Source organism: Arachis duranensis, chromosome 10, assembly GCF_000817695.3.
Source record: "Arachis duranensis cultivar V14167 chromosome 10, aradu.V14167.gnm2.J7QH, whole genome shotgun sequence".
Taxonomy (NCBI): domain Eukaryota; kingdom Viridiplantae; phylum Streptophyta; class Magnoliopsida; order Fabales; family Fabaceae; genus Arachis; species Arachis duranensis.
In genome coordinates this window covers 99737952-99755580 of record NC_029781.3, presented here as the reverse complement: position 1 = coordinate 99755580, position 17629 = coordinate 99737952, and the positions used below count along the sequence as shown (strand labels likewise).

At 30.4% G+C, this 17629-nt stretch overlaps 1 protein-coding gene across 1 annotated transcript; it reads left to right on the top strand.

Moving 5' to 3' along the window:
- The first annotated feature begins 4326 nt into the window (after positions 1-4326).
- Positions 4327-6958, top strand: LOC107471334 (polygalacturonase QRT3-like). Its single transcript, XM_016090776.3, has 3 exons — positions 4327-4583; positions 4774-5007; positions 5699-6958. The coding sequence occupies exons 1-3, from the start codon at positions 4341-4343 to the stop codon at positions 6719-6721; spliced, it is 1500 nt and encodes a 499-aa protein (XP_015946262.1). The 5' UTR covers positions 4327-4340; the 3' UTR covers positions 6722-6958.
- Positions 6959-17629: the final 10671 nt, after the last annotated feature.

Sequence of the window (17629 nt, the reverse complement as noted above, 5' to 3'; positions counted from 1 at the left end):
ATAAAAAATTACATTTCTGGATATGAAAATTTCCTTTGATTTTAAATCAATAAGTCGAAAACCCTTTGTTCCTAATTTAAAACCAAGAAAAGCTGTTTTTCTGGCTCTTGGGTCTAATTTTGTTCTTGAATTTGTTAATGTGGAGGCATATGCAAGAGAACCAAATACTCTTAAATATGAAAGGTCAGGTAAGTTGCCATACAAAAGCTTATAAGGACTAGCATTATTCAGGTTAGTGCTGGGCAACCTATTAATTAGGTGAATGGCGTGAGCAACTGCATATTGCCAAAAACAATGTGGAATTCCTGATTGAAATAATAGTGCTCTAGCAACACCTAAAATATGCTGGTGTTTTCTCTCTACAATCCCGTTTTGCTCTAGTGTTTCTACACAAGAAGTTTGGTGTAAAATTCCAGTTGATGCAAAAAAAGATTTTAGAGTGAATTCTGGCCCATTGTCGGTCCTTATACACTTAACTTGTTTTTCAAAATGTACTCTGACAAAATTCACAAAATTAATAACCAATTGTGATGCTTCAGATTTGGTTTTCATAAAAAAAATCCAAGTGAATTTGCTCTTACCATCCACCACAGTCAAAAAATACCTATGTCCTTCATTGGAAGGGACAGAAATAGGACCCCAGATATCCATATGAACTAAATCAAAACAATCTTTTATTTTAGTTGTACTAAGATTAAAAGATAATTTCTTTTGTTTTGCAAAATGACATGAATCACAAGGAAAATTTGAAGCAATACTATCTATAAAAGGATAATACTTCTTCAGAAAAATCAATTTATGCATGGGTATGTGTCCTAATCTAAGATGCCAAATATTGTTGTGCTCACTGTGTGAAGGTGTGGTGGGATGAGTAGTAGTAGTTACCGCCAATGAAGCTTGAGATTTTGGAGTGATAATACTCATAATTCTCGCATTAAAATGTAATGCAATGGTTCTATCTGGAGTGAAAGTCTGAATGAAATTAGTCAAAATTTGATTTGCATTATGAGGTTGTTGTTACACACTTTTGTCTTTGATCAACTCTAACAAGGCAAATCTTTACTTTGGAGTGAATCCAGATCTTGATATTCCAATGTTCTCTTGGAGACAATTGAGCTGTGATTGTTTGTCACTGAGTATATCATCATACCCTTCAGTGATCACATGATTGATGGTGATGTTATGTTGCCGCTGTTGATAGAAATGGGAGGAGTGCCCATGCTTCTTATAGCATACATATTCTATGTGGCCTTGCTTGTTATAATCAGAGCAAGCCAATGTAGCTCCATGACCTCTATAATGGGAGGATTTATTTACCATGTTCGCCATTTTGAGAAATCAATGAATCATAAAATAATAAGGATTCAGGTCTTCTTCCTTCCAATTCATTGATCGGAACATCTATATTCACCAAGAAATAATCTTGCGAAATAGCCTCTCATCAAACTCTATTGGATGAGTTTGAAGGAAGAGGTAAGAATGGGGGAAAGAAAATGTCGAAAGAAAAATTAGGGATAGAAAGAGAATGGCAAAATTGGATTGATCTCAATTCACAACTTTTTCTTTTTTTTTTGATTCACAGCTTGGTTGCTCTCCACGCTCACCGCACCATGAAGAAAATCTCATGCCCTAAGCTGTTCAAGCTGTGATGTTGATGGTTTGATGAATCAGAAATGATTAAGAGAGGGAGAGAGATAGGTTCTTCTCATTATTGGAGAGAATGAAAAATCCCCCTTAGAAAATATTTGTTGAGTTATTACACCTTATATACTATGTACTTTTTTTTATGTACTCTCACTAAAAAATAATTACAATGGTAAACCTATTATTGATAAAGAAATAATCTAGGTAACAGAACTAAAAATCTAAATACAAAATAATTTATTTATAAACTATTTTTAATATAGTCATTTATTGTTTAAACTATTTTTTTAAAAGAAGTTTAATTAAGCTGTTTATTTAAATTAGACCTAAAAAGAGATAATTAATATATTATTAATTTTGTATCTTATAAAAAATAAAATTTAAATAATTACTAATTAATTATAATTAATTAATATAAAATACAATTTAAAATTATTTGTTGGTTTATTATTGGTTAGACTCTTTGTTAATTTTTTAGCGGAATTGAAAAAATATTTATCGTATTAAGTTATAACGCAGACTTATGTCTTATTACTACCGCATGAACCTTTTACCTTAATTAATTCAGCAATAATAACATTAATGGTTCATGTTTTGTATATCACTGCATCTGGAATTATGGCTAGCTAGGTCAATTTTGAAATTGAAGAGTTAGATTAGAGCAGAATCGTGTGAAGTGCAAAGTGTGGAGTAGTCTTGTTTAATTTGCAGTTGCCTCGTGTAATTTGCACATATTGACCAAACTTCCGTAGATTGCGCGGTTAAGTGAAAATATTTTGTACAACAAAACATATATGAATTCTTCTAGTTTCTAAGTCAACCATGACACAAAGACCTTCAGAACTACTATTCAGACAAAAGGATCATTTTTATCCCGATTCCCGAATGTTTAGAATAAGTGTACTTAATGTTGTCACTAATGTCTCAATGTTATACCATCATTACTTCAATAAAAAATTATTAATGAGGGTGATCTCATATATGATATATGGGACAAACTTTTAACTTGGTGTGCAATCTGCTGGCTTGAATATATATTCAAAATATTTTTAAAAATTATTATTATTTAATTAATTTAAAATACATGTTTTCACATACTAATTATTCAAAAAAATTAAAGAAGTTGTTTATTATATACAAGACCGCCTACTTACCCAAACAGCTAAACCACATCAAAGAATGGAACAGTTACCAAATATTACCAACCACATCTACCATTTTGTGCCATGAATTTACTAAATACATTTTAATATTAGTTAAAAATATTATATTTTGCATATCTAAAAATAAAATATTTATAGATATATTATAAAAATGGAATTTGATTTAAATATTAAAATAAGAATCACACTAAAATTAAGTTATAGGTGGTAAAGTAAGTTTGACATAGCATTATCCTTTATCATCATGGGAATTTTCCCCTTGTTTGCAATCCTAATAGGTCCCCACTTGACTTTGATATATATCTTCATTCACTTCATCTCTAAGATATATATAATTTCATCATGGCCCTTAGCTTCTATAGTTCTGTCTCTCCATCTAACGAATAGTTTCCGAATTCATCTTTGATTAAAGCAACCAAACTGGTTGAGTATAAGACTATAAGACATTAATTGTGGACCCCCTTTTACTCTATAATTCCAAGATATAATTCTACATCGCCTAAAGTACCTTTTCACTTCACAAGAAAGCTTCTATACCATGTCAAAAAGTATTTGTTGTTCACCTCTGACATTTCTCTTAGGTCGGGTGAACTATTTTCTCCCTTTTATCTAACTCTCTTTTTTCCCCATTATTTAAATACAGGTAAAGACTGAAATTTTCAACCATCTCTAAAATCATAGTCCAAATAATGTGTTTTTAGTGTTAAATAAGTAACAATTATATGAGAGAGACACGCTATAGTTTCAAAGAGAATTTATATTTATTTTTTTAAAAAAATCACTAATTAAAATGTCAAGTTTGATTTCGTTTAGATTTTAGAATGATATTAGGAATAAAGACGAGATCACGAGAGACACCCAAGTCTCTTTAATTTATATTTTTTCTATTTTTATTTTTAGTATCTTTTGTAAAACAACTTTTTTTTTCAATTATTATAAAACAAAAAATAAAAATAAAAAACATAAGACAAACATACCTTAAAAGCCAAAAAATAAAAAAGGAGTAATATAAAACATTTTAAAAATATTATATATATACTAAAAATAATGACCGTGTATTTTTTTTTATATAAATACATATTTTATTTCATACACTTTTAATATTTATTTTATATTTTAATGTATATGTTATAGGTGGTCGATTTAATGGCTAAAATTTTATTATTAGTCTAAAAATATTTAAACCAATTTAGATTGGTTTAGTAGTTAGTTTTCTAGTATGCTTAAATAAGTATCGGGATTTAAATTTCACTTTATGCATTGAACAACTTATTAGTCAGCGACAAACTCTTAAATGAAGTTTAAATCCATAATAAATTAATCTTTGATATGCAGAATTAAAGATACCTTAAAAAACAAAAAAAAAATTAAAATATTGATATATATCCTAATATTGCATATTTATGAAATCTTAAATGTTTCTTCAATTCCTTCCTTATTTATAGCAGCACACAAAGAAAGAGTCCTTTCCCCAACTACTTTTCCCTAACCTGATTTTTGCTTAAACAGATTATCACCAAAGGGAAAGGTAAAATGGCAAGAATAGCTCCAATGTGGTTCTTGCTTCTGAATTTGTCTTGTTTCTTTCTAACTCATCATACTTCTTATGGTGAGAACTTGCATATTCCAAGAACAAGGACTAATATTATTTCTCATGGCAATCATCATGAAGCTATGGTTAGAATGAAGGCATTTAAGGCCTCTCTTACTAACCATGACTCAATTGCTTCACCACCATCTTCCTTCTCACCTTCTCCTTCTCCTCTTCCATTACAAGTAAGTCACAATTAATCATAACACTTTCAAATCTCTTCAATTTCTCTGCCGCAATGTAAGCCATTTAAAGCCTAAGTTACTTTATGACAAATTACACTACTTTTATTAATTTATTATGTTTAAGGAAAGTTAATGTCACATTTAGTAGTATCTAAATATTATTTGATGGTTTAATTTGGTGTTAGTGTAGGATCAGAAGAAACCACATGTGTACCTTGTGACATCATATGGTGCTGATCCAACAGGAAATTCTGACAGTACTGAAGCTATTCTTGAAGCCATTGGAGATGCAACCAAAGTTCCAAGTGAATGGTCCTTGATGAAGGGCATAAAAGACCTTGGTGGTGCCCAGATTGATCTTCAGGGTGGAAATTACATTATTAGCAAACCATTGAAGATGCCAGTGGGGGTTGGAAACCTTATGGTACGCTTAATGTTTTAATTTCTTCATTCATTCAACAAGATGCAACATTTTCTTTTCTTTGAATAGAAAACACAACAACTTCAATTGAATTTATAGTCCATTGATCAACGGCATCAAAAATATCTTCCCTCCACGAAATAGAACCTTTTTTTTGATACGTGGCACCACTTTAGAGTTTAGACAAACCAATAGTTTACTCTTTTTTTAATCCTAAGATGGAAACTCAGATGCAGTCTACTTCACGTGAAGTTGATACCTAACAGCCGTTAGATAATTTGACTGATTTGACTAAATTTTTATTTAACGACTCTCAAATATCAACTTCACGTAAAGTTGACTTCACCTGAGTTTTCATCTAATCGTAACGGTGAAACAGTTGGTCTAACAAAGAGCTAATACAAAAAGGAAAAATTTTAAGATATTTACATTTTAAATTTACGGTTGGAAGTAAATCAACTCATGAACTCACTCAAAGAAAATACTTTATGAATTAAAGCAACATATGATACATTTAATGGACAAAAATTTCAAGAAAATACTTTCAAAGAACATGCCACCCTAATTTTACGAAAATCAAGGGAAAATTATTTGTATTTTTCCCTCCTTTGTAAGTTAAGTCATTATAATTAGGTCGCAAAAAGAGCTGAAATTCAATGATTAACTTTAATTTTAATTCTTGTGTTGGAAACAGATACATGGAGGAACCATAAGAGCCTCAAACACTTTTCCAAATAACGGACACCTCATAGATCTGTCAACTTCAAGTGAAACCAAGAAAAGTTCAACTTCATCATCCTACAACTATGAGTTCATAACATTCAAGAACCTCTTGTTGGACTCAAACTTCAGAGGAGGGGGCATTTCCGTAATTAACTCACTCAGAATCAACATTGAAAATTGTTACATAACACATTTCACGACCACCGGAATTTTAGTCCAAGGCGGCCACGAAACCTACATAACAAACTCATTCCTTGGCCAGCACGTCACCGCCGGCGGCAACAAAGACGAACGCCATTTCTCCGGCACCGGAATAAGCCTTCATGGGAACGACAACGCCGTCACGGACGTCGTAATTTTCTCTGCCGAGATTGGAATAATGGTAACCGGTCAAGCCAACACTTTTTCCGGCGTGCATTGTTACAATAAGGCGGCGGGTTTTGGCGGCACGGGGATTTATTTGAAGCTACCGGGTTTAACACAAACTAGGATTGTGAATTCTTACATGGATTACACTAACATTGTTGCTGAAGACCCTGTCCAAATTCTGATTTCTAGTAGCTTCTTCCTTGGAGATGCAAATGTTGTGTTGAAATCTATCAAAGGCGTTGCCAATGGTGTTACAATTGTTGATAACATGTTCTCCGGATCGAATAGCGGCGTAGAAATCGTGAAGCTGGACGAATCGAATTGTCGTTTCGATAAAATCGAACAGGTTTTAGTTGATGGAAATATTGTTGATGGTATGAATTTGAAGGCGACGGCTGCGAAGATTTCTGTGCATGGGAATGGAACATTATGGAAAGCTGATTTTAACGATATTCTTCTTTTTCGTAACCGAATTAATCATGTTCAGTACTCGCTAAGCGCTGCGGGGAACACGTTCCCGAATCATGCTCTGAGGAATGTGTCTGAGAATTGTGTTGTGATTGAAACAAGTGAGGTAGTAACTGGCAGTGTTTTTGTCACGGTGGATCAAGGTGTTGCAACATGAACAATTCAATTGAGGCTCACTCTTTCGCTTAAGCAAATGTTGGAATTTAAATTATACTTTGTATATATAGTAAGAGGGGTGTTAGGGGATTAGCAATTTCCGTGATGGAAAAGTATAGATAATTAACAATATTTTTAAACAATGTGTGAACAATGTGAATTAATAGGGTTAAAAGAGTAAATTAATCTTAAATTTAATTAGTAGGTTAAATTAGGGTGTAGTGTATTTTTATTTGATTGGTGGTTGTTCATGTTTTTCAAGATAGTCATTGTTTACCTAGCATTTTTCGTAATGTAATTTGTAGTCATTAAGTAGCCATCAATAATATTTTTAATGATGTGAGATTTCATCTAATAGTGTGAAATTACTTATTTTTTTTTTACTGGTTACATGCTGGCTAGAATTTAATAAAGTTGCTAGTCCATAAATTTTTCCATACAGCACTACAACAAATTCTGGCTGAGACAACCTTTTAAAAATGTTGCTTATAATAAGAGAAAGTGTTGCCTTTGATAAAAAGTAACACTTTCTGACAAAAAGCAGGGGGTTGGTTATACGGCCGTTACCTTTGGTCTAAGGCAACGCTTTTGTATATTAAAGAGAACCTTTTTCTAGCAACTTTCAAAAAATATTGCCTTTTCTACAAATAAAGCAATTCCGCAAAAGGGTTGTCTTAGAGCACCCAAACACAACACTTTATACGAGACGCTATGGCAACACTTTTTACGAGTTGTATTTTCTAATACATAAAACAATACTTGTCCAGAGCTTTTTAAGTTGCTTTTTTATATACCTAAAACAACACTTGTCCAGAATTTTTTAAGTTGCCTTTTCATATACCTAAAGCAACACTTGTCTAGGTTTTTTTAAGTTGTATTTTTTATAGACCTAATGCAACACTTATGTAAGTTTATTTGCAGTTGTCTTTTTTTAATACCTAAAGCAACACCTTATTGAATTTTTCTTAGATTCTCTTTTTTAATATCTAAAATAATATTTTTTACCTTTGTTATATTTATATGACATTTGAAGAATATATAACACCCGCATTTAAATAAGCTAATAATATATATTGCATATATATATATAGAAAAGTCTTCCAAGTACCAATTAACATATATACTTGCTAATAAGTTACCAAGTCAAATAAATAATAAACCTAAGTAAATAAAATACATGTTTTTCTCCTAATGAACTTAAACAAAAAAGAAACTAAGTTGTCCACTTAAAATCAAAAGAACTTTGTGCTTCACCATTATGCCAAGAATTGTCTTTATGTCTTTAGAAAACTTCATCCAACAATAAGAAAGCTGCAGTCAAATTTAAATGAACAAAAAAATTATAGTCAAAACATCAGCTATACAATAACATGTATACTCAAGTAGTACAACAATTTAGCACACATATACCTAATCATGATTTGGTATATGAGTCGATGGAGGAGAATGCCGAGGAACTAAATTTGGATCTTGTGCATTATTTGCAAACGATTGCTTAGATCGCAAGAGAGAAAGCGCTTCATCAACATTCATACCAGTAATCAACTATAGTAATTTTTAAACGAAGTAAAAATTCACATCAGATTAATCTTTGACTTTAGTTTGTTAAGTTAAAGAATACTATAGATAATAAAAAAATTGTGTGACCAAAGTTGAAAGGAAAAGTATAAGTGAACAATAATATTAGCGAACAATGTAAACAATGGAGTTAAAAAAGTAAATTAATCCTAAATGTAATTAATTGTTTGATTAATTAAATTCAAATAATAATCATTTTTCAAATTAAAAAAAATCAGGGTTTCACATTGGTGAATTGAAACTTTGCAACTAGCCTTTCATCTTATCTTCCTCTCGCTTGACCCTTTTCTCTTCTGCACTCTCAACCCAGTCCCAACTCTCCATCCGACACCACCGCCATCACCACCGGCGACCACCGTTGTCTACCCTCTCTGTCTTCCTTCTCTTCTCTTTTTCTTTTCTCTTTCTCCATTTCATTCTACGCTACCCCTGTTTTCTGTGCAAAGTCCAACCCCGCGCGAGAAATTCCAGTGCAACCCAGCAACGACTGAGCTCTGTGCCACTGCAACACCGCGTCTGCTACCTCTCTCTTTCCATTCTTTCCCTTTCATCAACGCAGGTTTCATGCTTCCTCCTGTCCATGTTCTTTCATTTATTTATTTTAACTAATTTTTAATTTTGCTTTTAGTGTTTAGATTAGGCTTCGATTAATTGATTGATACTTTTTGGATTTCAAAATATTTGATGGCTGATTTTTCTGGATTGATTGTTGCTTAAATTGGGTTTAAAATCCCTGTTTACATATTGTGCACACCATATGCTCAGTGAAATATCTAAGTGAAACTTTTTGTTTAATTCTTATGTTTGGCCAGTATTTATCTTACATTTTGTTATCTTTAGGCATTATAATTCAGAATTGTGTAATATTATTCTATTTTTAATGATGTTTAGATTAAATTTTGACAAGGCACTTGATTATTAGTGTTGTTTAAACACCAAATTCGTTTAAAATTTTAAATTTGGTCATTTGATTAGTGTAATTTAAGAAGTGCATATCATGTTTAGTTAAGTGAATTGAATGAAACTACCTATTTATGTATGTTTTAAACATTTCACATGATTGCCATTAGATTATTTTAAATTTCCATCCTTATGCTTCCATGCCATGCATGCACAAACAAATTTGGTCACAAACTCACTTCATAGATAAAAATATATGCTCTAAGTGGAGATGCTGTTTATTTTGGATGTTCACTAAATGTGTTTTTTGTTTTTGCATTCTTTTTTATTTTTCACACTATATAATATTGCTAGAAAATATATGTACAGTGTGCATAACATACAATATAGTACTCAAAGACCCCAAAATTTCAATTAGCAAGTCCACAAAACATACAACACTAATTACTACTATAAGAAAAATAAATTAATTAATAAACAAATAAGAAAAAGAAGAAATAAGAGAAGATTGGCAAGGAAGGAATTGAAAAAATGAAAATAGAGAACGGGAGTGTATCATTCACATCCAAGAAGAAATAATGAGCTTTTTGACTTTTTCAAGCATAAAAATGGACTTGGTTTTAGGTTGTGTAGGTGCGATTCAGTTGTGGCAAATCCATACATGCTCCATATAAATACTTAATATAAGTCTAACTAATTAGGTGAGATTTTTTATGAGTACACTTTTTATTGTTTTTATTTCTTGTAAGTTATGTATAGTAATAAATTTTTAATGATACTTTTGGAAAAAGTATTAATAAAATCTTTTTAGTTGAAACTTGTTTAGTAGTACGGTATCTAATTAATTTGTGTATGTTTGACTGTAGGTCATAGAATGTACGGACATTACTGGAAGTGATGACATGGATCTTGTTGATAAGGTTTGGTCTCTAGTATATTGCTATTTTTTCGTAAACCGCATATTTGAATCGACCATTAATCCTCATATTCATCGAATGATGTCTGTTTTGAACTGATTCGCATTTACTGGATCATGGTTGCCTTGCCGAAGACGAAATATCAAGACTTGGGGTGCGGTTTGAGCATTTGAAGCTGGCTTAGAATTTTTATGCAACATATACAAAAAAAGTCGATTTCGATTCAATAGCGTAGCGGATGGTTATTTCTATTGGTACCCACATGGTTATTTTGTAATGGCCTTAGTGTGGTGTGTATAATTAGTTACAATTATGTTAAAATGGATATTCAATTTAATAGGATAGCGGATGTTTATTTCTCTTATTACCCAGATGGTTATTTTGAATAGTTTGGGTGTAGTGTGTGTGATTCATTAAAAGTATTATAAACTGGATGTTCGATTTAATAGGAAAGCGAATAGTTATTTCTTTTGTTACCCAGATGGTTATTTCGAATAATCTGGGTGTAGTGTGTGTGATTAGTTGCAAGTATTTTAATATGGATGTTGGATTCAATAGGATAGCGGATGGTTATTTTTACCGGTACCCAGATGGTTATTCGTAATAATCTTGGTGTAGAGTATGTGGTCAGTTACAAGTAACAAAGTCTGAATGTTCGATTCTATAAGCTAACAGATGGTTATCTCTATTGTCACCCAAATGGTTATTTAGAAGAGTCTTGGTGTAGTGTGTAAATAGTAACAAATAGTAGAGGCTGGATGTTCGATTCCATATGATAGCGGATGGTTATTTTTATTAGTACCCAAATGGTTATTCTTAACTAATAGCTTTTACGCTTGGCTAATATCTTGAAACAGAATCAAAGTAGTTAAAGAACTAAAAATGTTATTCACCATGGAAATTTATCCTTACTGTTGTAACAAAACTCCACCACGAAAATACGTAAACAATGTGAAAAATATATTTGTGGTCTTAAAACAAGGTCCAATTTGGGCTAACAACTTAAATAAGCTCTTTTGAAAAAAGAGTTTAAAGTAGAAGGACTTTTATTAATAGCAACTTATAAATAAGTTATTTTGTGTTGAATTTTAATTATAAAAGTACTTATTTTAAAGTTGTAGTGTTTGGATAAATAATTCAAAAAATACAATTTTTTTAAAGAGAATGGATATTAAAATTCTAATTCACAATAATATTGATGGCAATACAAAAGAAATTATTGTATAGTTAGTATTTGTTGTTTTATTATGCATGATATGATAGGTGAAAATAAAAAATGAATATGAAATGTGTGTCAATGTATATTTTGTTGCTATTTTTTAGCTCTTTTATTTTGACTTTTCATAATTTAAAAGTAAAAAAAAAAAGCTTCTGCTACTTCCCAAACGGACTCTAGGTATATTTAATGCTTTCTCTGATTCCGGTTCTTCTTTACAGGTTCATCAATGTCCTAGTGCTTGGTACTGTGAAAAGTAATTTAACCTCATTTTTCTTGTTTTTTGTGCGGTTGTGGCATACACGTTCTTCATTTCGATCCAACAAAGTTCGCACCTTTTCAATGGATCCATTGTGTGCTCCCATGATAATATCCTCCATAATCTCCACTCTCATTACCCGAAGCATATCTATATGGTATTTTTATTGTGAGGGTGATGAAAAAACACAAACGAATAAGACAAACCGAATTTCAGAATCATATACACAAAATTTTTTCCACCATTATAATTAGTCTTCCATAAAATTCAGAATCGAATTTCACACGCATAAAAAATATTATTTTTATACAACTATGTATTATTCTTAAAATTTTAACACGAGTCTTTACAACATCCATGATCGAAAATAATAAAGTCATAAATATGTAGAAATAAAACATTATGCAACTATAGTATTTACAACTAATTTAACTCATATCTAGTTAAGCCACCACTAAAAGCTATCTCTTTTTTGCAACCATCTAATCTTATAAAATTGAACATCCATAATTCATAGAAATTAAAAGTCAATCACATGAACCAAAACCAGATAAAGAAAAGAATTCTAAAATATCAAGTCCAAACTCAATCAAATTTTATACAGTTCGCTTTAATCCAAGCATCTATAAACCATGTGATATTTCTATCTTTGTTGTAATTTAAAAAAAATATGAAAATCAACAGTAGAGCACCCACAGTCCTGCATAGTATGAGTACACAGTTAGATAACAAAAAATTCAAGTAAAACAAGGTTCTTGGAAGCGTAGCTGTCAAAATTGAACTTCTGATTACGAAAATCACCAAAATAAGTCATAATATAATCAGCTTGATAGGCTCTAGAGATTAGTAACAATAGAAATTGCTTCCTAAATGCTTTAGATCATGTCACAACGCTCAACTTTAAACATTCATCTAATATAATTTTTCCGTTGCAAGTATTAAAAAAATCAAAAGGACCACTTAACTTGCAACTTCAAGGCAACGCACTATTTATTTTGATCTGGTGTGTCAAAAGGACTATTCATACTGACTTACTCACTGTTTTTTAAGTCTAAAGCCGGTTTATTTAGAATGTTCCCAAATATTGATTGCGATGGTAGTCAAATATGCTAATCAACATGTAAATAGAATCTTTACATGGTCAAACTCAATGCCAAAACTACTGTCATTTAGATCCTATCCAATCAAATGCATCAAATGCAAGTAGATATGTGGGAAAAAATAAAATATACTTTTAGCTAAGACTAGACAAATGCAAATTGATTCCAACTTATACTTATAATTTTTTCCTTAAATAAACAAACAAAATACCAATTCAAACCTATCTCTTCAAAATCAATATGTATAATCAGAAAATTGAACAGTTATTCAAATGTGACACCCTTTTAGGTTAGGTATTGGAAGGAAAAAAAAGTTAACATCCTCAACCAAATTTTAAACAATCGTGCAAAAAATTTAACCATCCATTCATGTATAGAAATGACCATCCGACTTAGAATAATTAAACAACTCAGAAAGTAACAAATTTTAAGCACGTGCTTCACACCAATTGCTAACTTACTAATACCCGAAGACAAAACAAACCTAAATACAGTCAACCATTAAAAAACAAGATACGAAAAATCAGATCCTCAGCAACATGTACGGGTCATTATTCTTTTTAGTTTTTTTAGGTTAACAAACACTTGAAGAAGTCAAACAGGCCCAGTAATTCTCAGAAGCAGCAAATCCTTCTATGCAACCATAATATAAAAATTATTATGAACATCTAAACATTGAAGAAACGGCTATTGGGGGACCGACCTTCAATAGGGCCAAGCAATAGTTTAGGTATAGAGATTTTAGATTATTACTAAATTACTGTAAGTGGTGAAGAAATATTGAATAGCATGTAATTGACTATTTGTCATCAGTTTGGGTCAAAAAATGGGACTTGGTTTGAATAATGGTGTAAATCTTTTGGGCTTCTTTTTCTCTCCTTGTTAAGTCTTCTGCTCACGAGAAACTTTCCCTTTCCATGTGAAACTCTTCTAGAAGCTATAGGAATTATTCTTGGTGACCAATGACCATAACAAATATTAAACTGAAACATTAACCAAATCGGGCATCAAATATTTATCAAATTAAATTTACTCTCAATCTGTTGTGCAATTAAAAGAAAAAAGAAGAAGAAGAAAAACACAATTAATGATCGATCGAAATAGTTGAATTATAATTGAAGAGTCAGGCGGTCATACCCAAGTGTTTATCAGTCTTCTTTAATTTTTCTTTTTCTTCTTATCAATCAAAACCACTCTAAACTTTGTGGCAATTTTCTCGTTGTTGGATGATTTCTATGTTGATATATATAGAACTTTAAATTAACATGCTTCATAATGGAAAACCATGACTTTAAGCTATCCTGGATGGAGCTATATCTAAGGACATCAAACAAGCCAAAAAAGATATATAAATTGAAATGGATTTAGAGACTTTTCCTCTACTCATATCATTTAAATCTCACTAGTAAAAACAATTCCGGGCTATGTTTGGTTGAAAGGAAAGAAATAGAGAGGAAAGAAATAGAAAAGAAAGAAAGGAAAGGAAAGAAATTGAGTGGATTTTTATTTTCTTTAGATGTGTTTGGTTGGAAGGAAAATAAGAAAGAAAGAAATGTTATAAAAAGACAATCTTATCCCTATATTATAATATATATTGAAAAAAGTGAAGGGGTAATATTGGAAGTAGAGAGAGAAACATTAGTTTTCTCTCCATTTTCTCTCCAATGTTGGAGAGAAAAAAAATTAGTGGGTCCCACCACTTTTTTTTCCATCCATTTTCTTTCCCCTCAATTTTCTTCTCCAACCAAACAATGAAAAATAATCATTTTCCTTCTTATTTTCTTTCCTCCCTTTTCTTTCCTTCTATTTTCTACTCAAACAAACATAGCAGACACCAATATATTCTTAATTATGTCATTGGATTTAGAGACTTTTGTATTATTTATTTTTTACAATATATTTTCTGTTGTCATTCATATCTTAATAATATTATTTTATTTTTTCTACAAATTTATGTAAATATACAATATAAAAAATTCACGTGTGAAGAAATATTATCAAAAATAAGAATGACATTATCATTTTTTACTAATTGTCTTTTATTAATAGACACATTATGCGTATAAATGAGTTAAGCTTTAAAGTGGTCTTTAAAGTTACACTTGGGCCTTAAAGTGGTCCTTAAAATTAATAATTATCCAAATTTATCGTCGAAGTTACACTCGAGTATTCATAATAGTCCCTAATGCACTTTCCGTCCATTGCTTATCATTGAAAAGCTGAACTGAACTAATTCTTGCCATGCTGGCACCATACTAACTAGCTGATGCGACGAAAAAAACTTTATTTTTGTAATTTGGTCCCTTCCCTATTTAAAATCGTAATCCTCAAATTATCCTCATCGGATTCTATTCTTCATTCTCTTCTTCTTCAACTCTATTCTCTTCTCTCACGGTTAAAAATCCAATCATCATAGAAACAACAATATCATAAAAAAAGATCAAAACCAGTAAAAATTATAGAATAAAACAAATCAGAAATCACAAGCAACAACAATCACAAAAAAAGTTAAAAAATCAACCATTGCAGTTATATTAAAACAGGATCGACAACAACAATCACCCAGAACATTAAACAATAACGATTTTGAATAACTAAAGAAAAACTAAAGAAAAACTCATTTTGACCACGCGCAGAGAGAGAGAACCGAGCTAGAGGAGAGAAGAAGAACGCAGAAGAAGACATAGGAGACAACAGAATAGCGCAGACGACGAGTAGTGATGGCGACGAATAGAGAGGAAGGCAACAGTGAAAAACGAGACAATGCAGTGACGCAAAGGGGCCAGCGAGCGACACAACGACGAGATGGAGGCCGACGAGCGATGCGACAATGAGAGACGATGACAGAGAAGGTTGAGGTTTGAGCTTTGCCTCTGCAGTGTTCGAGTGTTGTGAGGGTGAGAAACTAAGTTGAGGAGGGGCGAGCGGTGTGCCCTGTTGGGACAAAGACTGGCAAGAGATGGCGATAGAGAAGGTTGAAGAAAGCTCTGCCATGTGTTGAGTGCGTGAGTGTGAAAGAGTTGAGTTGGGGAGGGACCACGAAAGCCATTAGGATTTTCCTTTGTTTTTTTTTATAAATACAAAACGACGTCGTTTTAGTGTCAGCATGGCAGGAATCTGTTTATCTCAGTTTTTTTAATGGTAAGCAATAGATGAAAAGTGTTTTAGGGACAACTATGAGTCTTAGAGTGTATTTTCGAGAACAAATTTGGATAAATATTAATTTTAGGGACCATTTTAAAACTCTAATATAATTTCAGGAATCACTTTAAAGTTTAACTTTGCCTATAATATAATAATATAAATAAAATTGTGTGAAAAAAATTACCATGGATTAAGTTAAACATGATGCATGGAGCTTAAATGAGTGTGAAATAAAAAGATAAATAAATAAATAAATAAATAAATGCATATTGTTTTTTTTAAGTTAGAAGTGAGATTTAAATTCAAAATCTCTAAATGAGGATATGAAAACTATGCTATTTAAATTATGCGTAAATCATTTAAATTTATTGAAAACTCGTTTTTTATTAATTTTTCGATGAAAATTTTTTATATTTAGCATCTTAACAAGTGTATTAAAATGTCAAATGTGCGCACATAAATTCTCTCAAATTTTAGTTACAGCTAGAAAATTAGGACAAAAATATTAAGACTAATTTTTTTAGTTATGAAAATTTAAAATGTGTTATGTCGAATTATAAAAAAGTGGTATATTTTTTATAAATATAGAGATAATTTTTTTAAAAAATTAAAATTCACAAATTAAAAACTCAGGTTTATTTAGGATATAAAACATTTGTATTAAAAAAACGGAATTTTAGATTTCTGGGTAAAAATAATTATTTTTATGTAAAATAAATTAAAAAATCTGATTTGTATATTTAAAAAATTATTTAATACTAAAACAGAAATTTAAGCTTTAAATTTGTAATTTGTTTTTTAAAAAATAAAAATTATAAATTTGACTCTTAAATTTATGATATTTATACCAAAAAAATTACATAAAATTTTCATATTATTAAAAAATACCACCTCAAACTGCAACACACAAATTAAGAAGCGAAAATTTGAAACTGACATTTCCTTCGTTGTATTGGTTGGCGTGCCATACACCACATTTAGCTGAGTGCATTTTAACATTTTCCAAATGATTAATGAAGTTTATTGAAGATAACACAAGAAACAACAGCGACAACCGTCCTTTTTTAAAAATAAAGAAGTTTTTGCAGAAATAAATGGCCACAAATTAAATCAAGACAGCTAGATCTTATCCACCTTTTTCTTACAGAAAATTGAGTCCTCACATACCTATTTCACTCAACTTAAGCTGCCCCACTTTATGCAAACCACCTAAATTATTTCATTTAAACATTTTATTTAAATGATCAAAACAAAAAATATCAAGAATTTTTTAGTTTGTGAAAATCCTTTTCATCAATAAGCACTTTTTTAATCGTTCAATTTTTTAAAATTTTAGTTTCTTATTAATAGTTATGTAATTAATAAGTTACCGAACTATAATTTAAATAACAAAATTTTTTTATATTTATCTAAAAATTACAAATTTAAATCTTACTTCTAACTTAAAAAAATAATAAATTGATATAACGTTATTTTATTTTTTCTTAACCATAATTCTCAAAATAAAATAATTAAACATACTATAACAAAAGATTTAAATTTTTTTATAATCAAATATATTTTTATATAATAATTAGTTGATAACTAATTTTCTATGTATACTAAACAATGGTGGATTTAAATAGTATATCAATTATCAAATGGTATGTCTCTTTATCTCGTCTAGAGATTTTAGATTCAAATCTCACTCTTAATTTTTTTAAAAAAAATAATATATCAAATATAAAAAAATTACTATAAGAACATCAGAATTTACTATTTTTATCATTATTTAATTATCAATTTAATTTTTTTA